The sequence below is a fragment of the Prionailurus viverrinus genome, chromosome D4 (genome assembly GCF_022837055.1).
Source record: "Prionailurus viverrinus isolate Anna chromosome D4, UM_Priviv_1.0, whole genome shotgun sequence".
Lineage (NCBI taxonomy): Eukaryota > Metazoa > Chordata > Mammalia > Carnivora > Felidae > Prionailurus > Prionailurus viverrinus.
In genome coordinates this window covers 20,700,499-20,722,260 of record NC_062573.1, presented here as the reverse complement: position 1 = coordinate 20,722,260, position 21,762 = coordinate 20,700,499, and the positions used below count along the sequence as shown (strand labels likewise).

Genomic DNA, 21,762 nt, shown 5'->3' with positions numbered 1-21,762 from the left:
ACCTGGGTGGCTCGGTCATTTGGTGTCCAGCTTCGGCTCAGGTCATAATCTCCCTGTTTGTGGGTTTGAGCCCTGCATCGGGCTCTGTGCTGACAGCTCAGAGCCTGGAACCTGCTTCAGATTCTGTGTCTCCTCTTCTCTCTGCCCCTCTCATGCTTGTGCTCTCTCTCTGTCTCTCAATAATAAACATTAAAAAATTTTTTTAACTGAGAAGAAATTAAAGATATCCTATTATTTTTCTCCTACTGAAAATTACTTATATGTTCTAAAGACACACAAGCTGTTTCTGGTTAACTTCTGTATTTACAATAAGTTTAAGTTTACAATAAACTAATTCTGGTACTGAAATAACATATACAAATGAACATAACACCTAAAGAAATTTGTCACAAGAGGGGTGCCTGGGCGGCTCAGTCGGTTAAGCATCCGACTTTGGCTCAGGTCAAGATCTCATGGCTGGTGGATTTGAGCCTCACATTGGGCTCTGTGCTGACAGCTCAGAGCCTGGAGCCTGCTTCAGATTCTGTGTCTCTCTCTCTCTGTTCCTTCCCTGTTCATGCTCTGTCTTTCCTTCTCAAAAATAAAAACATTTAAAAAATTAAAAAAAAAAAGAAATTTGTTATAAGATTGTCTCATACTTAAAATGTGTGTCCATAATGTGTGTACACAAGAGAACTTTATAGAAACGGCTATTTGAGAGGTGCCTGGGTGGCTCAGTTGGTTGAATGTCCGACTTTGGCTCAGGTCATGATCTCGCTGTCTGTGAGTTCAAGTCCCTTGTTGGGCTCTGCTGACAGCTCAGAGCCTGGAGCCTGTTTCGGATTCAGTATCTCCCTCTCTCTCTGTCCCTCCCCCATTCATGCTCGCTTGCTCTCTCTCTCTTCTCTCTCTGTCAAAAATAAATAAACATTTAAAAAAATTAAAGAAAGGACTATTTGAATTAGAGAAATTTTTCTAATTGACATAATTTTGAAAATTAGGCGAAAAAGACTGATCTGAGGGAGACCCTTCAATTCTGTTCTTCTCCTTTCTGTTTTGCTCTAATGAAATCTTAGTTTTCCTGATTTAAGTCTCTTAGGGATATAAGTACTTTTTTAAGGGCTGTGGTATGTCATTTTCTTTTCAGCCTTTCAATAAGAACTCAAAAAATTATACCTTGGGCTCAGAGAATAAAAGCAGCCCAAAGGCTGCATTTTGCTTACTTTCTCTGCTGGTAGTGATCAGTCCATTCAGCAGATAAATCAGCAAGTGTCTGCCAATGTACTAGGTAGTAAATATGTGTTTTGATCTATATTTTCTTATTTTAAATCCTTATAAGTTATGAATTATTCTCATTTAATGAAAGTTGAAACTTAAGCCAAGAGGGTTTAGTGTTCCTACCAAGAGGTCATGAAACTGGTCAAAACTGGTGTTTCAGCTGCTTCTTTGACTTATGACAATACAAAGGGAAATTAATGGTAGTAAAATCATAATACTTGAACTCTTGAAATGTTTCACATACATTTTTCTGTCATACAGTCAACATTTATAGGGTACCTACTCTGCACTAAAGTCTCTTAGAATTTTAACAGGTAAGAACTTTATAATGGAGCTAACATAAACAATCTAGAATGTGATATGTCTTAAGAGGAAAGAATTAAATGTGACAGTTGAGAAAACAGGAAAGTTATTTTGGCAGACTTAATCAGAAATGAACATTACATGAATGAATCATTTGTGTGAAAGCATTTAGTACATTTGATTCGGATTGTTGCAATGGTCAAAGGAAAACCTGAATATATTTGAATTTGGCTAAGCCAGTGAGTGGTATCAGATGGATGTAGGTAATGCTAAATCTTCATTAGAATAATATAAGGAAAACAGAGGACAGATAGCAGTGAGTATTCCTTATTGTATGTTTATCAGAAGTAATTAATTACCTTGGAATGTGATCTTCATAGTGACTGTGCTATGATGGGCTTGTTTACCTTTGTTACAGCTTTCTTGCAGTTAGAACTCCCATTTCCAGAATGTGTTGCTAGAGCTCACAGGGTATGCCTGTGAGAGAAATAGGGAGACACACACACACACACACACACACACACACACACACACAGTAGGGTTGGGAGAGAGTTAAGAATAAGGGGGAAAGTGGTGTGTATATGTAAATTAGCATAGGAAAAAAAAAGTCTGGAAGTTGTCACCTCTCAAGATAGTAGTATGATGGAATGGGAAAAGTAGAAAGGAAAGGGTAATTTGGCTTTTATTTTTACTTATGTGGTAATAGCGATAAGCTAATACGTATTGCTTACTATGTGCCAGACCCCCGTTCTAAGTGATTTAAAAGTACTCACTTGTAGTTGATCCTTAGTGGATCCTTACAGCAACCCTGTGATGTAGATTACTTTATTTCTTTTCCTCTTTCGTGTGTGTGTGTGTGTGTGTGTGTGTGTGTGTGTGTATTTTTTTTCAAGATGTAGGAAAACAACTTGTTGAGTTCACACAAGGGTTAAGTGCTGGTACCAGGATTTATACCTGAGCAATTACACTCTAGAGTACATACTCTTAAGCAGTCTATATTGCTTTTTAATGTGAAGATGATGCAGTATGGAAGCTAGTGACCACTGACCAAACGATAAGATTATACCCATTTATTAGGCTGACTGACCAATGTTGTAATCACTTACCACTGTGTGGGGCACTAGTGCCGATACACATATCCAGGAAGATTATATATACATATTAGAGACATAGTAGTATTACATCTGACATAGGGTTTGGCTGTAAAGATAGCATGATCATGCATTAAAATAATTCTTGAAAATTCTTAGGTTTAGAGGAAATTGCTACACTGAAGATTGATGTCCTGCCTTTTAGTACATTTCTCATAACTGATTTTTCTTCCAGATTGGAACAGGTCACCATTTCTTGAGTTATCACCAGTTGCATATCATAAAACCTTGGCATCACTTCACTTGACAGGATGTGTACAGCACAGAAAATGCCCATCTGCCAACTCATTTGCACTCCTGGGCACATTTTGTTATGTGGAATGGTGGGTTGCACTAATTGACTTTTATTTCCTCCTTTTATTTTTCCTGAGCACATATGGGTGATTTCCATGTTAATTCAAGTATGATGATATTACCCTACTGAACTCAACATATACATTTGTGTAGTTTTGTTTTTGTTGTTTGTTTTTGCATAAATGGGCCTTTTCCTAAGAGATAACAACAGTGAGTATTTTGGTTATATGTTCTTGCAGACCTTATTTTATGTATTAGTTGCATGTATATGTACTAATAGAAATATATGGTTTTCTGTTTCCCCCCGTAAATTATTTTTTATTGTATGTATTGTTTATATACATATGATTTTCTTTTTGTCATATAAGTGCATGTAAAGCACTTTACCCAGATTCACCAACCACTTACATTTTGCCCCATTTATTTAATTTTTGCCAGCTTTATTGAGGTACAGTTGACAAAATTGTATATATTTAAAGTGTACAGTTTTATGGTTTGATATGCATATGAATTGTTAAATGATTTTCACAGTCAAGTTAATTAGTACATCCATCATCTCACAATATTTAAATAACTTAAAAAACTTTTTTTTTTTTTTAGTTGTGACTTAAGGTCTACTGTCTTAGCAAGTTTCAAGTGTACAATGCAGTATTAACTATAGTTGCTGTGGTATACATTAGATCCCTAGAACTTATTCATCTTACAACTAGAAGTTTGTACTTTAGCATCTCTCTCTCTGAATGTTTTTATTTATATGTATTATTTTCTCAAAACCACTTGAATGTAAATTGGAAGCACTTGCCCAGTTACTTCAAATTACTTAAGTGTGTTAATATTAAAAACCACAGTTTAGTTATGAAAGTCAGAAAGTTTAACAGTGCTGGATCACCTGGGTGGCTCAGTCGGTTAAGCATCGACTGCAGCTCAGGTCATGATCTCACTGTTTATTGGTTTGAGCCCCATGTTGGACTCTGTGCTGACAGCTCAAAGTCTGGAGTCTGCTACAGATACTATGTCTCCCTCTCTCTCTCTGCCCCTCCTCTCTCTCTCTCTCCCTCTTTCTCTCTCTCTCTCTCAAAAATAAATGAACATTAAAAAAAAACTTTCAGAAAGTTTAACAGTGCTATGACACTATTATTTATATAAGCCACAGCCCATATTTAGATTTCATTAGTTATCCCAAAGTTCATTTATAAATATTCTTTCCCATTCCAGGATGTGATCTAGAATACACATGCATTTAGTTGTTGTCTCTTTAATGTTATTTAATCTGGAGCATTTCATCAGCCTTATATTTGGTATTTCTTGACTTCAACATTGTTAAAATATAGGCCAGTTTTTTGTGTTTTTTTTTATTTTTTCCAGAAGAGCCCTCAATTTGGGTGTGTCTGATTGCATTAGTTCAGGTTATGTATTTTTGTAGAAATACTGTAGAAGCAAAGATGTGTTCTTAGTGCATCATCTTGGGAGTCACCTTATACTGTTTGTTTACAGTGATGTCTGCAAGGTTTCTCCACTCTAAAGTTATTATTTCCTTCTGTAATTAATAAGTTATTTGTTAGGAGACATTTTAAGATGATGTGTATACCTGTTCCTCATCAGCCTTTCACCTCTAGGTTTATTTTATTCTGTTTCTAGCCAGTCATGTTAAAAGCTTAGATTATTTATTTCAGCTTTTATTTGCTAAAGTGCTTAAGATGATAAATTTTTCTTAATATATTGCTTTGATATAGAACTGGAAGTACCTACAGTAGGGCTGGGAATGAAAGGAAAGAGTAGATAGGGAGATTGTTTATAATAATGTGATTAGGAAACTGGTAGTAGGAGCTGGACAGAGTATTTTAAAGGTGCTTCAGATTACCTCTGTCATAACAAAATGCTTAGAGTTTATGATGATCGTGATTGTCATACCCATGAGTAATAGTAAGTTTTTGAAAGTTATGAAATTAAGAAGTTTATTTCTTTAGTGACACTGGTACCTCAGGATTTGTTTAATATACAACTATCTCAGACCGCATTTTTACTTTACCATTTCAGGAGCTGTGGCAGTGGCATGGAAGAATCCTCTTTCAAGCTGGTTCACTGCTATGCTCCATTGCTTTGGTGGAGGAATTTTATCCTGTGTATTGCTTGCGGAGCCTCCGTTGAGGTTTCTTGCAAACAACACTAATATATTACTGGCATCTTCGATCTGGTAAGCTGCCATTATGGTGAACTATGAGACATTGTAAACTTTGTTCTGTAAATTATTAGTAAGTGAAAGTTTTTTCTTTAAAAAATATTTTATGTTCTTGAAAAGTTAATGCATGTACAAAGGAAGGAACCCAAATAAAGCCAGTGGTTTTAAGTACAAACTTTGTCTCTTTCTCACCCTTCTCTTTTATCCTCTCCCAGAGGCAAGTATTGTTACCATTGTCTTATGTATCTTTAGGGGAAGCTTTTCAGATATGAAAGGGCAACAAATATTTGGCCCCAAACAGTTTATCTAACTAACTCAAACACATAGATGTACAATAGGATAAAATCAAGAATGTGACCAACTACGCAAGAAGTTCCAAGTGATTATGATTCATATATAATCATTGTTCTTGTCTTATTCCTATTGAATTTTTCAGAGTCTTAAGAGATTCAACACTAACTTTGTTTTTAATTTAGTTCTGAAGAAAAAAATGTTAGCAGGATTTGCTTTGGATTCTTGCAAATCCAAATTCAGTTATCCTTAAGAAGATTGATTCATCAAGCTAAAAAGAAGTATAATACAAATCAGAGTGCTTTGATATATCTGAAACGAAAACTATACTTTTAACTAAAAGCCATATCAAATATATAATATTAGGAACACTTAAAAGTTCACTGTTATTTTGATAAATTTCAAATGAATATGTAATCAGTGATAAAAGGGAACATTATAAATAGTAGTGAGGTGCCTGGGTGACTCAGTCTTTAAGCATCTGCTTTTGACTCAGGTCATGATGGACAGTTCGTGGGTTCAAGCCTTGCATCGGGCTCTGTGCTGACCGCTCAGAGCCTGGAGCCTACTTCAGATTGTGTCTCCCTCTCTCTCTGCCTCTCCCCTTCATGTGCGCTCTCTCTCTGTCTCTCAAAAATAAACATTAAAAAAATTAAAAAATAAAATAAAACAGTAGTAGCAATGGGAAGAAGTAATAATGGGAACCTGTGGCAGTGGAAACAAGTAGGAGTAGAATGATAAATGTGATAGCTAATATTTACTGATGTTCACTATATATCAACTAAATTCTTTATATTCATATTTAATCATAAGGGTCCTATAAGGTAGCCATTATTTTTTGCATTTGACAAGTGAGAAAACTAGGGCATAGAGAAACTTTGCTAACATTTGCATACTTAGTAAGTGATTGAGCTAGGATCAAAACCAGGAAATTTGATTTTAGAGGCTTGACATTTAACAACCACTGGTTCTCATAGATTTGGGTTTTTTTTTGTTGTTGTTTTTTTAAGTAAACTCTACCACCAATATGGGGCTCGAACTCATGACCCTGACATCAGGAGTTGCATGCTTTACCAACTGAGCCAGCCAGGTGCCCCTATCTCAGAGATTTTGTTTAACCATCTCTTAAAGTATAGTCTTTCACCTCTATGGGTTTTTTTTTCTTTTTTTTTTAAATTGAAGTATGGTGAACATACAGTGTTATATTAATTTTAGGGGCACAATATAATGTTTCAACAAGTCTATACATTACTCATTGCTCATTAAGTTAAGTGTACTCTTAATCCCATTCACCTATTTCACCCATCTCCCTACCCACCTGCCATTTGGCAATCAGCAGTTTGTTCTCTGTATTAAAGAGTGTTTTGTTCTCCTTTTTTTTTTTTTTTTGAGAGAGAGAGAGAGAGTGCAAGTGAGCAAGGGACAGAGAGAGAGCCCCACAAGGGGTGGGCGGGGGGAGGGAGAGAGAGGGAAAGAAAGAAGTGGGGCTCACCCAAAGTAGGGCTTGTACTCACCTGAAGCAGGGCTCAAGCTCACCTGATGTGGGACTCAAACTCACAAATTGTGAGATCATGACCTGAACCGAAGTCAGATGCTTAACGGACTGAGCCACCCAGGTACCCTGTTTATCTCTCTTTTTTTCCCCCCTTTGTTTTGTTTCTTAAATTCTACATGTAAGTGAAACCGTGATGTATTTGTCTTTCTTTGGCTGACTTATTTATTTAGCTTTATACCATCTAGGTCCATGTTTAACATCACTAATTATCAGGGAAATGCAAATCAAAACTATAATGAGATATCACTTCATGCTGTCAGAATGTCTAAAATGAAAAACACAAGAAACAAGTGCTGGCAAGGATGTGAAGAAAAAGGAACCCTCATGCACTTTTGGTAGGAATGCAAATTGGTGCAGCCACTGTGGAAAACAGTATGGAGGTTCTTCAAAAAATTAAAAATAGAATTACCATATGATCTAGCAATTCCACTATCAGGTATATTTACCCAAAGAAAACAAAAAGATACATCCATTTTTTATGTTTATTGCAGCATTTTATATAATAGCCAAGATGTGGAAGCAACTGAAGTGTCCATCCATAGATGGGTGGATAAAGAAGATATGCCATATATATATAGTGGAATATTAGCTGTAAAAAAGAATGAGATATGGTCATTTACAACAACATGGATGGACCTAGAGGATATTGCTATATGTTTTAAAAGGCTTTCTCAAGGACTTTTATTTCTATAACAATATTTTAAAAAGATATTGGCATAGCATTTATTACAATTTTTTAATGTGTGAAGATGTTAAAGCTATATAAAAAGTAGGATATCCAGAATCTGACTCTTACTGTCACTTCCACTTCTGCTCCTGTGTACTAACCACCATTCTTTTCTTGCATGGACAAAATGATTATTTAAAAATAAGTTAGAACATATTACTCTTATGCTTAGTAGTTTCTTATCCGCTTAAGAACAAAATCTGGGGGACCTGGGTGGCTCAGTTTGTTGAGCGTTCCACTTTTGATTTTGGCTCAGGTCAGGATCCCAGGGTCATGGGATGGAGCCCTGTGTTAAGCACCACACTAAGCATGGAGTCTGCTTAAAATTCTCTCTCTTTCTCTCTTTCTCTCCCTTTCTCTCCCTTTCCCTCTCCCTCTGCCCCTTTTCCCTGCTTGCACACACTCCCTTTCTCTCTACCAAAGAAAAAAAAAAGAACAAAATCTAAAACTACCATGGCCCATAAAACTCTATAATCTTCTCTTTCATTCTTTCTGATGTAATCTTTCCACAGTTCTCCTGTTCAGTCTGTTCTAGCCACATTGGTTATGCCATTTCTTGAACACAAGGTGTTTTTCTACCTCAGTGCCTTTGTGCTTGCAGTCTTCTCTTTGTAATGCTATTTCCCTGGAAGGCTCATATTTTCTTTTTCAGAGAGGCTTCCCTGACTGAAATAACACCTCCTCTCTCTTGAGTATCACATCCTCCTTCCTTCCTTCCTTCCTTCCTTCCTTCCTTCCTTCCTTCCTTCCTAAATTATTTATTTATTTTGAGGGGGAGAGAGAATCCCAAGCACACTATGCACTCACAGTGCAAAGCCCAATGTAAGGCTCGAATCAACGAACTATGAGGTTATGACCTGAGCAGAAGTCAGATGCTTAACTAACTAAACCACATCATCTTTCTTTATTTTTCTCCTTAGACTAATTATTATCTGACATATTATCTGTTTATTTCTTTTTATGTTGGTCTGTCTCATTCCACTAAATAATAGCTTCTCAGAGCAGAGACTTTGTTTTATAAACTATATGATAATTACTTTTCTTGGTTCACTAAATATATTGCTAAAGAAATGGACTGCTGTGTATTGGTATATTATAAGGCATTTCTGTAATTGAGTAGCAAGGAAGTACAGGTCTTGATTTTTTGATCCCTTAAATGAAATAAACTTACTTGTCTGGGGTGCCTGGGTGGCTCAGTTGGTTGAGCGTCCAACTTCAGCTCAGGTCGTGATCTCAAAGTTTGTGAGTTCAAGCCCCACATCGGATTCTGTGTTGACAGCCCAGAGCCTGCAGCCTGCTTTTGAGTCTGTCTATGTCTGTTTCTGCTCCTCCCCTGCTCGTGCTGTCTCAAAAATAAATAAACCTTGACATTTGTGGGGAGTCTGATTACAGTTGTAGGAGAGTATTGATCCTGGTGATGCTGGGCTCGCCACTCCTGGATTTACACCTTCTGATAGCTCTTGCAGGGAGTAACCGCTAACCTGGCAACAGATTTTGAAGTCACGAGTCTTGAAATCCTTCTGTCTCCATGGGCCATCTGGCTTCGGTCTTTATGCTGTGAAGCCCCCCCCCCCCCCCCCGCCCTTTAGATGCTTTTCCTTTAATATTCTATCATTAAAAATATATGTATGTCCCATGGGCACCTGGGTGGCTCACTTGGTTAAGTATCTGAGTTTGGCTCAGGTCATGCTCTCATGGTTTATGAGTTCAAGTCCCTCGTCCCAGCTCTGTGCTGACAGCTCGGAGCCTGGAGCCTGCTTTAGATTCTGTGTCTCCCTGTCTCTGCCCCTCCCCTGCTCTCTCTCCATCTCTCTCAAAAATAAATAAAACATTTAAAAAATTTAAAAAATATAAAAATAAAAAAATATAAACCTTTAAAAAATTACTTGCCTATAAATGTATGCTTTCTTGGATTAAATGAAAAGGTGTGTTAGAAATGGAAAGAAATGCATTTTTATATAGTGAATTAATAGAATAATATTTAATTATTTGTTAACCTTGAATCTTTTATTATCCCAATTTTATATTGGAAGAAATTGAGGCTTAGAGAATTGGTGAATGGCAGGGTCTGACTTCAACACCACAAAAAACAAATATTTGGCCTAATGAATTATTATAAAGTATAACCTTGAAACCACTAGCCAAGTCAAGAAATAAGGCTTTGCTATTCGTCCATTCTAGAAGTCTCTTATGTGTGTCCCATGTTCTAATCACAATGATATTCCCACCTTATATAACCATTACAATAGAACACCATTGTCCTGACTTTTATGGTAATCACTTCCTTGTATATTTTTATAATTTTGTCATCCAAATCTTCATCCATAGACACTATAATTTAGTCTTGCCTATTAAAATATTTGAGGTCTCTTAAGTCACTTTTGTTTTATAGATTCCCTCTCCATTCCTTTTTTTTTCCTTATAATTTATTTCTTGAAGAACCATGCCATTTGGCATGCAGAGTTTTCTAAAGTCTGGAATGTGCTGATTGCATACTGATGGTACAGATCATTATATTCCTGTATTCTCTGTGTTTCCTGAAAATTGGTAGATTGATCCAGAATACAAATCTGATTTAGGTTAGATCTCTTTGGCAAGATCATAAGAGGCCCAAAATACTTGATTTGCTTTCTCTTTTGTTGACATTAGACCTCTTACACTTAATGACTATTTTAAGTAATTGGGAAATGCAGAATGGTAATAGTCTAATTCTATCCTCTTGTGTATTAGATGGAATAGTATTATAAATAGATATTTCCCACTAATCTATTATTTAGTTACTCAGTTGTAGTATTCATGATAAATCCTTGATTCTTTATCTGTCAGTTTTCATGATAATTGGTCCCCTGTCATCCTCCAAAGGTAACTGGTTTTTTTTGCTTTTTGTTTTTTGGGTAATTATGAACTCATGGATTTAAGCGTATTTCATAGGTTTCAATAAATTGTAGTTGTCATTATTGAGGCTTAGATTATTTCATCTTTGGCTGGTGGGAGCTTCTTCACATTGGCTCATCAGACTGATTAGCTCCTTGCTACTTAATATTAGGTTGATTGATCTTCTTTTCTTTTGGAATCACTTATTTCTCTAAGGAGCTCTAGTGTCTCTTAGTGAGAAATGGCATTTCAAGACCACAATTTGAGGTAGAAATAGTCATTGTTATTGGATTGATTACTGTTTCTAAGCTTTCTCAGTGGACAGAGCTAAGAAAAATAAGGATAAAATTACTCGAGTTCATATTGATATTTCTATTTTAAATTCAAGAGCCTTTATTAAACTTTTCTCTGTTACATATATATCTCCTTTCTTCCACACTAAGAATTTTGTTTCTTGAGGGCACAAGACATAATAGAATTAGAATACTCCAATGTTACTCATTGATTTTACTCTGTATTATACACATAATACACAATAACTTTGGCGTAACGGTACTAATACTACCAGTGATGTGATTACTGAAAATATATATATTTTTGCATATATACTTCTCTATTCCCATTTTAAAAATAGATGTACTATTCTATATTGTCATAGTTACAATTATTGCATGCTATTACTCTTCCCTTTATTCAGTCTTAGTTTTACAGCTAATTGTATGTTTAATGCTTTTTACCAGTCCTTATGTCTGTGTCTCTCTAGTAATTTTGGTTGTTTGAAGTTGATTCTCTAGGAGATTCATCACTGAATTTCGTATGCTGGTGTCTGTCTCTTTTGTACTTGAAAGTAGGTATTACTGGATATAAAATAATTGGATCATACTATGTATCTTTGAGGATTTTAAAGTGTTACTCTATTTTCTTGTGTCATAAAGCATTGATATGATAAAGTCTGATGATCATTTAATTTTCTTTCCCTTAAAAGTCATATACTCTTTTTTTCTAGATGCCCAAAAGATTTTTTTCCATTAAAGCCTAATAATTTAAATAAAATAAGTCTTGGTGTGGATCATTCTGAGTCAGTATTTTTAGGTGTGTGGTATGTTCTTTATAGTAAGTACACATTTTTTTTATTGGCCAACTTGTTTTAGTATTTGTACTCTTCTTCAGGAACTCCGATGATTGGTATATGACTCTTTGTCTTTCTAAATCAGTGGACTTTTTAAATCTTTTTTTTAAATTTAAAATGTTTTTCCCTTTCCCTTTCTATTTCTTTGAAGATAGTGTTATATTTATTTCTCTTTGTTTTCATTCTGGTTTGGTTTTCATTAATGAGGTGATTTCTTTTCCTTAAAAAAATTTTTTTTTTTAATGTTTATTTATTTTTGAGAGGGAGAGAGACAGAGTGTGAGCAGGGGAGGGGCAGAGAGAGAGACACACACAGAATCTGAAGCAAGCTCCAGGCTCTGAGCTGTTAGCACAGAGCCCAACACGGGGTTCAAACTCGCAAACTATGAGATCATGACCCTGAGCCAAAGTTGGACGCCTGACTGAACCACCCAGGCGCCCCTTCTTTTCCTTAAAAAATTTTTTTTTCCCGAAGGATTATATCTTCAGTTCTCACTTTTTCTAAATCTGATGTTTTTCTTTTATGTGTTGTATCAGTTTTCTTCATGTCTTTAGCTTGTTTTGAAATAGTGGGTTACAGTTTTGATCTGTTTGGTGGACACATTTTCCTGAGTGCTTTCATTGTCTATAGGGATTTATTCTGCTTTTCTTTCTTATAATAAACTTGTGTGTGATTTGACCTTGATACTTTTCCATTGGGCATTTTATGTTGAATTAGGTTTCTTAAACTTTTAGGATAAGGTGGAATTCAGGAAACATTTTCTGACTTCATAGATCTCCTGCTTCTGTTGTTTTTATAGTGTTCAAAAGATGAGGACCTGCTTTCTGAGATTTTCTGTCTTTTCCCCTTCCCCAGTTTGGTCTGAACCTTCTCTTTCTTCTTTTGCTCTGTATTGCTCAGTTTTGATTCCACACCAGTGTTTTCTTCACATGGGGCTTATTCTGGGGGAAAGCTTGGGTGGATCAGTTTTGCAAGTTCACGGGGACTAAATTGCTTCATCCCCTTCAGACCTTCTTACTATGGATCCTTTGTGTCACCTGGTATTGGAGAATGCCAGAATATCTCCCAGTTTCAGCTGTTGTTGTTTCCAAATGGGCCTGTTGTGCTTTCTAGTGAATACTCATGAACTGTTTTAGAGTTGTTTTGTTCTTGGGTCCATTAGTTGCCACCTACTGCATTCTTCTTTCTGCCAAACAATATAGGTCTTGTGGGTGTTGGTGAATTGTCTCTGCCCGTTTGCATTTTGGGATTTGAAGGGATACCTTGTCACATAGTTTTATTTTAAGTGTTGAAGATGGGATTTTGGTTTTGCCTTCTAGTTGTCCCGTTTTTATGTTGGGTTTTGAAGAGTTCTAAATCTGTGCAGACACTGGTGCCACCATCTTCCCCAAACCCTTGCTGTTAGTTTTAATGTCCCTTGTATGCAACCCCCCAACACCTGCCTGATCCCGTTTCCTTTCTTCCTTTCTCAGAGGTAACCATTAGCCTTAATTTTGTGCTTATGATTCCTTTACTTTTTTGTGTACTTTTAGCATATGTGTATATCCCTAAACTATAGTTTTTGAAAGTATTATATATGGAATTATACGTTTGTATTCTTTTTAATATATTTATTTTTGACAGAGAGAGAGAGCATACAAACAGGTGAGGTATAGAGAGAGAGGAGTACAGAGGATCCAAAGCAGGCTCTGTGCTGACAGCAGAGAGCTCTGCATGGGACTTGAACTCACGAACCGTGAGATCATGACCTGAGGTGAAGACGGGTGCTTAACCGACTGAGCCACCCAGGTGCCCCCATATGTGTGTATTTTTTAGTGACTTGCTGTTTTTGGTCAGCCTCTGTTCCTGAGATCCGATCTTATTGTATATGGTTGTAATTTATTAATTTTCACTGTATAGCATACTAGAATTAACTGTTATAGTTTATTCATCTATTCCTCTGTTGACAGAGACTTGTTTCCAGTCTTTTCCCCCCCATTACAGTGTTGTCAAGAACATTCTTGTATGTACTTACTGGCACATGAGCAAGGTTTTCTCTTGGTATTTGCTTAAGAGTAGATTTATTGAGTTACAGGGAAAGTGATTCTTAAACTCTGCTAGATAATGGCAAATCATTTCTCATGGTAGTTAATTATTTTACATTTCTGTTGTATTGCACCCAACCTAAGAACTGGACTTTACCAATAATGTACGTATATTTCTTTTCCCCTATCCTATTTCTCTGCACTTTTCCTACATATAACCTCTATGTTTGTGTTTATCTTACTTTTCTAAAAAGTGTATCATACATATGATTATCTACACAGTAAGTTTTTAGTTTTACTTGTTTTTGGCCCTATTTTAAAATGGGGTATTGCACTGTATATAGTTCTCTGGGACTTGTTTTTTTGTTTTCACTCAACATTATGCTACTAAGATTTACATGTATTTACTCATGTGGTCGTTCATTCCTTCTCATGCTGTATAATTTATTATATGAATATTTATATTTTATTCTGCTAATGAGCATTGTTATTGGCTGTAAAACAATAACAGCTGCTGATGTAGTATTCACTATGTCCTAGACACTTTTCTTATTGCTTTGTATATATTACCCTGTTAAACCTTACAAGAACCTTGTGAGATAGGTACAATTTTATTCTCATTTTTCAGATGATGTAACTGAGGCAAGATGGGTTAAGTCACTTGCCCAAGGTGTCACAGATATCTAGTAGTTGGGGCCAGGATTCAAATCTAGGCTGTCTTTAGTTGGCTCTTATTGTTTTGGATTCTGGAAATACAGGCAATATCTCTGTCTTTTCAGACTCTTAAATATAAAAAATGATACTTGTTTAAAGACAGTATTTTTTACTGTTTTCTTTTTTAAGGTTTTAATAGTGAGAAAAAAATGTTATAATGTTTGCTTTATTTGATTTTAATTTGAGAGATGAAATGATGTTTGGAATGTACTTCAAACTCTAGCAAGCTAAGCTACGGGATTCTGTGAATGCCCTTATTGGAAAGGCCATCTTTATTTAGCACAATAGCTCACAGTGCTCACATGTGGATATTAGCACCATCTACTGGCAACGGGAAACAATAACTTGTTATGTCATAGTACAGTATTGTTTGGAAGAGATGTATATACCTTTATAGGATTTTTCTTTTTGAAAACTGTTTCTGGGGATATTAATATTTTGTAATTTTTCTGTGTATTGGGTTTTGTGCCCCAGTTTGATTTCCTTCAACTTCCAAGTATCAACTATTAAATATTGCACATTTGCATAACTGAGACTGCATTATTTTGAGGAAAAATAAAAGAAAAGGTATGGCTTTATAGGTCTGTAATTCTTTGTCTTTTTCAAAGCATACACAAAATACATAAACTTATTAATTTGTTGGAATAATAAGAGCAAGAGCAAAGCTGTCATATTGGACTAATATGAACTTTATTTAGTTTGTCATTCTGTTTTGGCTTAGTTAAGTAAAACTGTCTTTTGTAGTCAGAGGAGTGGAATTAGTAGTAGAATGAAAACAGAATTCTCTTACTAACTGTGGGAAGCTTCTCTCTGCTAAGCTCTTGGTATTAACCTAAATTCTACTTTTCATCTTTCAATTGTTTATGGCTTGGCATCTTATTATATCCTATTTAGACTAACTTCTATTATTTTAAACTTCTATTGTTTACTATTTTTCTCTCTCTTTCAACTTATGTGACTTAAAAATGTTTGAGAAATCAGTTGCCTTCTCATTCTATTTCTTGTCTGATACGTTCCATTTATTCCTCTTTTCCAATATGTTTTCTTTAGATACTTTACAAGTAAAGTATAGAGGAAGAATGGCTGTTTAGGGAGCCATTGGTCTGATACGTTTACTTGTGAATCTACTGAGAACAGCAATCAGTTGTTTTTTTACCCTGTGGCTATTTAACACTGTAAATGAGAACTGTTTTTTGTTTAAGATGTTAGATTATTGTAGGTATACTTTAGAAATATATGAATAAATAGGATAAAGACTTGTTTATTTGAAAACAGCAGTAATTACAGATTTTAGACCATGTACCATAATGTCACATAGTTGAATATAAAAGTCCAAGGTTGCTAGTAGTTGAGGTTTTTAACTTATTGTAAAGATAGTCTTGGTGTAGAGAATGAAAATGGGGTCATTTGTATTCTCTTTTAGCTTTTATTGTTTCTTTGAGTTGTTTACTTTGGAACATTCATTCCTGCTAAAGTGAAATCTAATTTCCTTTTCTTAATATGATCTGCGGTGGATACCAAAGTATTTTTATTATATTTTAAAATGTTTTTAAAAATTACTTAAGTGTAATTTTTCCCTCCAATACATAACTGACTAACTTATTTTATATTTAAAAAAGTTTTTTTCAATGTTTATTTGTTTTTGAGAGACAGAGACAAAGCATGGGGGGGGGGAGGGGCAGAGAGAGAGAGGGAGACACAGAATCTGAAGCAGGCTCCAGGCTCTGAGCTGTTAGCACAGAGCCCGATGCGGGGCTTGAACCCACAAACTGTGAGATCATGACCCGGGCCGAAGTCAGACACTTGAGTGACTGAGCTAACGAGGCGCCCCCCCCCCCCTTATTCTATATTTAATGAGAGAAGTGTATAGAGGCTCTCAAAATACATGAACATGTAAAATTTTTAAATTGAGTTGTTTGAAAATGATTTTTATTACCCTCAGATAATTTATTCCTTTCTCTCAAATTCTTTAATTATCAACTAATTCTTTGACTTGATATATTTTGTATTTTGTCTCCAGATTAACGGCTAATAAATGGTTTAATTTAGAGCTGTTTTTCATCGTGCTGAGTTTTAGGTGAGGGGGTAACAAAATGATTACTGCCATCTAAGGACTATTGTAACTTATTATGTTATAGAGAAAAATGTATAAAGAGATACGTTAAGGCATAAGAACTGATTTGTTTTAGTTGTACAGAGCCAGCAGAATTTAGTCTGAACTGAGAATATTAAAATGAAACTCCCAAAGTCAATGTACATGGTGGTATTTGACTGGGACCTTGGAGAATAGGAAGGAATTGGTAAGTGGAGATGAAGAGAGGGTGCTTCAGCCTGAACAAACCATTGCATCCTGCATTGGATCTCTGAGGTAGTATTTATAAAATTTCACATTCCATGAATACTTTTGGGAATTCTGACTTTATGAATCATGAATTGTGGTAAGGCTAACAACTTCTTTTGAAAGAGATAATACTTCATTCACGTGGTGTCTTCTGTATCACTCTGCTAGAAAGAAGATTATGTTCTGCTTTAAGCACACAATTGTCTGCCAGAGAGTATTGTAGGAATGGGAGGAAAAAACTAGTGTGTTTCCCAGTTGACGCTATTGGTAAACTGTTTGAATGGATGCTTAGAATAAATGAGGCTTCAAAAAGTAATTTACCTGAGGAGTTATTCTTAAACTATTATCACAATTTAATTGAAGAACAGTTTCATATACCTTCACCTGTATGAAAAAAATATTTTTCCTCAACACAAATCTGTCTCCTTGAGAGCTATGACTTTTCTTTGCATAGGTCTTAGTTTATGTAGAACACAAAAGGACACAGGTGAAGATGTTAATAGGGTTGAAATGCAGGGCTCTTCTGTAATTCCTTTTCCCAGAAAATGACACTCTAGCTAGAAAAGTCCCTATCCTAAAAGCGATTGTACATTTCCTTCATTTTGTTAGTGGATTTAGCACTTACCTTCTAGAAGAGTATAGGCACAAATGAGGCACTCCGTAAATACTTTTTGCATATATACAGTATTCAGAAGTCTAAATAAGATGAAATTCCCCTTTGATCATATATTTTGGGCAGATTATTACATATGCCTCCTATGATTAGAAAAATTGACTCTACTCAATCTGTGGTCTTCTTAGGTCAAATTCCTTGTTTATGTGGATAATTCAGTTTGTTGCATTTGCCACATTGTTATTGCATATATTCTGGGTTGTTCTTCTGATTTAATTGTTTAAAATCCAAGCTTACTCAACTAAATTGAGTATATATTTAAATATTTGTTAAATAATTTGTACTTACATTTATGTATCAAAACATTTATATATTAACATTTATTTAAAATTTATAAAATGTGTCTTAAAATATTTTTATTATAAATATTTATATTTTATTTATATATTAAATCATTTAAATTTTTCATTTCAGGTATATTACATTTTTTTGCCCATGTGACCTAGTTTCCCAGGGCTATTCTTTCCTACCTGTTCAACTCTTGGCTGCAGGAATGAAGGAAGTGACCAGAACTTGGAAAATAGTAGGTGGAGTCACACATGCAAATAACTATTACAAAAATGGCTGGATAGTCATGATAGCTGTTGGATGGGCCCGAGGTAATATTAACAATATGTGTTTTTAAATAATCTGTTATTGATATACTACTGCTACTGAACAATTCTGTATTTACATTAATGAGGACAACATACTTTAGTAACTGTAGTTTTGGAAGTAGGGAGTCTTTTTTTATGTTGGCTAGTAAAGTAAATTCATAACTGGCATTTTCACTAGTACTAGTCATCAACCATCATTTTGAGCCTATCTTACTATATAAAATTTTTACTATTGGTTTGATTAGTAGTCCAGAACCAGAGGGATTCATAGTTAATTAAGGTATAGTATAGTGCCAGTATAAATAAATTTACTTCAGAGATTATGTAAAGAAATTATATAAGAAATTTCTTTTTTGTGTTTTTTTCCATCCTGAATAACTAAAAATAGTAAATAGGCTTGGTTATGGGTTCCTCTTCACTTTACATCACTTACCTTCATTGTTGAGTTCTTTTGTATGTAGAAATTGAATAAATTTCTCTAATCTCTTGTTATATTGTACTGCACCTAAAACTGATATCAGGGAAGGAAATAATAAAGCAGAAAATTTTATTTTTCAGGCAAAGAACATCTTTGTGCTTGAGGCCCCATTTTTTAACCTTAATTATGGTGCAGTAGACAGTTGCCACACTGATGAACAGGAAGAATTGCAATTGTCTCAGTACCATAAATGTACAAGGAAACTTTCTCCCTCCTCAAAATTATATTTTGAGGATCTTCTTGGAACTTTACATCAGGAGATAGAATTAAAGCTTTGTTTCAAATGTTTTCTCCATAAAATTTGACTAAATATTCTTGTTTTATTTTATTTTTAGGTGCAGGTGGTAGCATTATCACGAATTTTGAGCAGTTGGTAAAAGGAGGTTGGAAACCAGAAGCTAATGAATGGCTGAAGATGTCCTAGTGAGTTGGTATAAACTAGACCGAGACCAGCTTTTTATCTTTAGATCTTACCAGATTTCTTAATGTGGAGGCAATGGAGCTGAAAAAAATTAACAGTCATAATAATGGAAGACAGTCAGGAAACTTGTTCTTTCAAGAAGTCTGCTCTCTCAGATGTAGTTTTTAAAATAAATACTGATTCTTTTCTCTGGGGATTCTTCCCCTTAGAAAATAAAACTAAACAAAAACTTTTGGATTGTTACAGGGTTGTGGGAATGGTGTGTATTTATGAAGAGAGAACTACATAGGAACCCACTTCTGTGGATGGAAATGAATCCATTGCAGGCTCTTGTCATTTTCATTAATGACTACAATATCACTCAGATTTCAAATTACACGTTCTGGTAGTAAAATGTCAAGCTTATGGGAACAAATCAATCCATTATCAATCCAGATCAATCCAGATCAATCCCCTGTTGCTTTAAAAATGAGAGTTGAGCTTAATTACACATAAGGAAAGATTAGAGGAAATAAACTATAATTGTTATAAATGGAGCAAACAAGGCCTTGATTGATAAGTTATAAGTAAGACATTAGTGATATTCAAGGGAAATTTTTCTCCTTTTGAGTATATGTCTCAAAATGTCTTCCATAAAACATTTCTTGGTGTTTTATAACCAAAATCAAATAGTTTCTCCTTTGTTCAGAACTTTGGAATGACTCCCCAGATGGCCTGTAAAACCCTCCAAGATCTGCCTTTCCCTCATACCGTATTTGCTTTGACTTCATTTCTTACTATTCTCTCCTTCTCCTTTGCTTATATCCTTGAATAGGCCAGGTAACCTGCACGTATTCTTCAACAAATCTATGAGTAGACAATAAATGTTAGATAAATGAATGAATGATCAGTTGGTCAAGTGAGATTGATCATTAGTTCGTTATGCTATTTTGTGTATGTGTGTGTATATATCTATTATCTATTACCAAATACTTTTGCATAGTAGAGAAAGCCTATATGATGTTAGAAAATACATATATTGTCATAAACAGAACATTGGTAGAATTATGAACGTTAAAGGTGCTGGTGAGTGCTCAAGGAAATGAGCATGATATTGGAAAGTGGAGGAGATGTGATACAGTTATATAGTGGCAGAAAAATTACTTGAATTGTGTGCTACAGTTGTGTGGAAAGTGTAATTTGTAAGCAGTGAACTTGTCTATTTGGCTGAGGAGATTTTGAAGCTGTGTTAAAGGTCTGACTGGTTTCTTCTTGATGCTTATAGTAAAGTGAGAGATGAAAGAGTTGAACTGCTGAACAAAGAAACCAAGACTGTAATAATTTGGAAAATTCTCAGCCTATCCAGATTGCAAAAGATGATAAAATTAAGAGATTGACTTTTAGGACAGTCTGTGGTGGAGAGAAGGTAAAGGGTCTGTCTGGAAAACTTTTGCTAGTGTTAAAGAAATTAGGTGTGTGACTCATGGATCCATTCAGCCAACACAACACAAGCCAGGAATAGACATGAGATTATCCAGGAAAGGTATGTGGAGGACCATCTTAACTAATGGCATGGATCCCTGTGTCACATGCTGGAGACCCACAAGGTTTTTGAAAACATTGTATAGTAGAAACACTGCCAGCTTGCACTGAGAAGGACAGAGATAAGATGAAATAGAAGAAGGCTGTCAGCTCCGAAAATTCTATAGGCAGGAAACAGGCTTGATAAAACTGTTCAGCTGCAAACATGTGTTACCCTTCAAGGGAAAGGAAGAATGGATTTCAGCTGGGAGCCATGGGCCTATTTTAGTATATGTGCTGCAGAAGCAAGCACTGAGAGCCGTGAGCCTAGAGCCCTGAAGTCAGACCCGTAGGCTGGAGTCCAGGTGCAAAATCCAGAGCCATAAGTGCAGAAGTTCGAGTTGCGGACTCAGATGGTGGAGCCTGATGTCACAGAGGATTATTCCCAGGCTTTGAAACCTTGAAACCTAATTGAATTAGCTCTGCTGGGTTTTGAAATTGCATAGGACCAGGGACTTCTTTCTTCCTTTCCTTTCATTTTCTCCCTTTTGGAGTTGGAATGTCTCTAATCATTACCCTATACCTATCCCACTATTGTATTTTGGATGCAGATAAGCTCATTTTCTAGTTTCATAGGAAACTAATACAAGAATACTTTTTAAATGCATCCTGATCTTCCAAACCAGTCTCATTGACATTTTCCTAAATCTCAGCCCTTCTCTAATCCCCTGCCCAATTTTATTGTCTACAAAATCATTGCTTTTCAAATTCAGTGCTTCTGAATTTATGCTCTAAGGGAATGCAATCCAAAATGGAATGTGAGTGTGCTCAGAGGATACCCATGATGAGGCACTGTGGTACAGAATCTAAACTATTAGAAACAAAGATTAGTAAAATGACACTAAGATAAAAGTAATTCCTTTTACCTCATCCTTTAAAAATGTCCATTTGATAAATAAATAAATAGTTTGGTGTACATTTTTAATACATTATATATATATTTAATTTATAAATTAATTGATAAACATGTATTAGGGAGTGTCATAAAACTCCCTTTTTTTAACCAGTAGGGATATGCAGTTAGTAAGTTTTAGAGACCAGGTGGCCTGGTGGTTTCAGTCAGTTAAGTGTCCAACTTTGGCTCAGGTCATGATCTTGTGGTCCATGAGTTCGAGCCCCATGTTGGGCTCTGTGCTGACAGCTGGGAGCCTGGAGCCTGCTTCAGATTCTGTGTCTTCCTCTCTCTCTGCCCCTT

At 35.4% G+C, this 21,762-nt stretch overlaps 1 protein-coding gene across 3 annotated transcripts in view; it reads left to right on the top strand.

Moving 5' to 3' along the window:
* Nucleotides 1–21,762, top strand: part of TMEM38B (transmembrane protein 38B) — a 53,972-nt gene that overhangs the window by 9,452 nt on the left and 22,758 nt on the right. For 2 of the 3 annotated variants that reach the window (XM_047831017.1, XM_047831016.1), the window contains exons 2-5: nucleotides 2,887–3,034; nucleotides 5,043–5,199; nucleotides 17,927–18,111; nucleotides 18,922–19,009. In XM_047831017.1, coding sequence (XP_047686973.1) covers nucleotides 3,025–3,034; nucleotides 5,043–5,199; nucleotides 17,927–18,111; nucleotides 18,922–19,009 — 440 coding nt within the window. In that variant the 5' untranslated portion in view covers nucleotides 2,887–3,024. The remainder of the gene's footprint in view (nucleotides 1–2,886; nucleotides 3,035–5,042; nucleotides 5,200–17,926; nucleotides 18,112–18,921; nucleotides 19,010–21,762) is intronic. The other variant, XM_047831014.1, reaches the window with a different exon arrangement.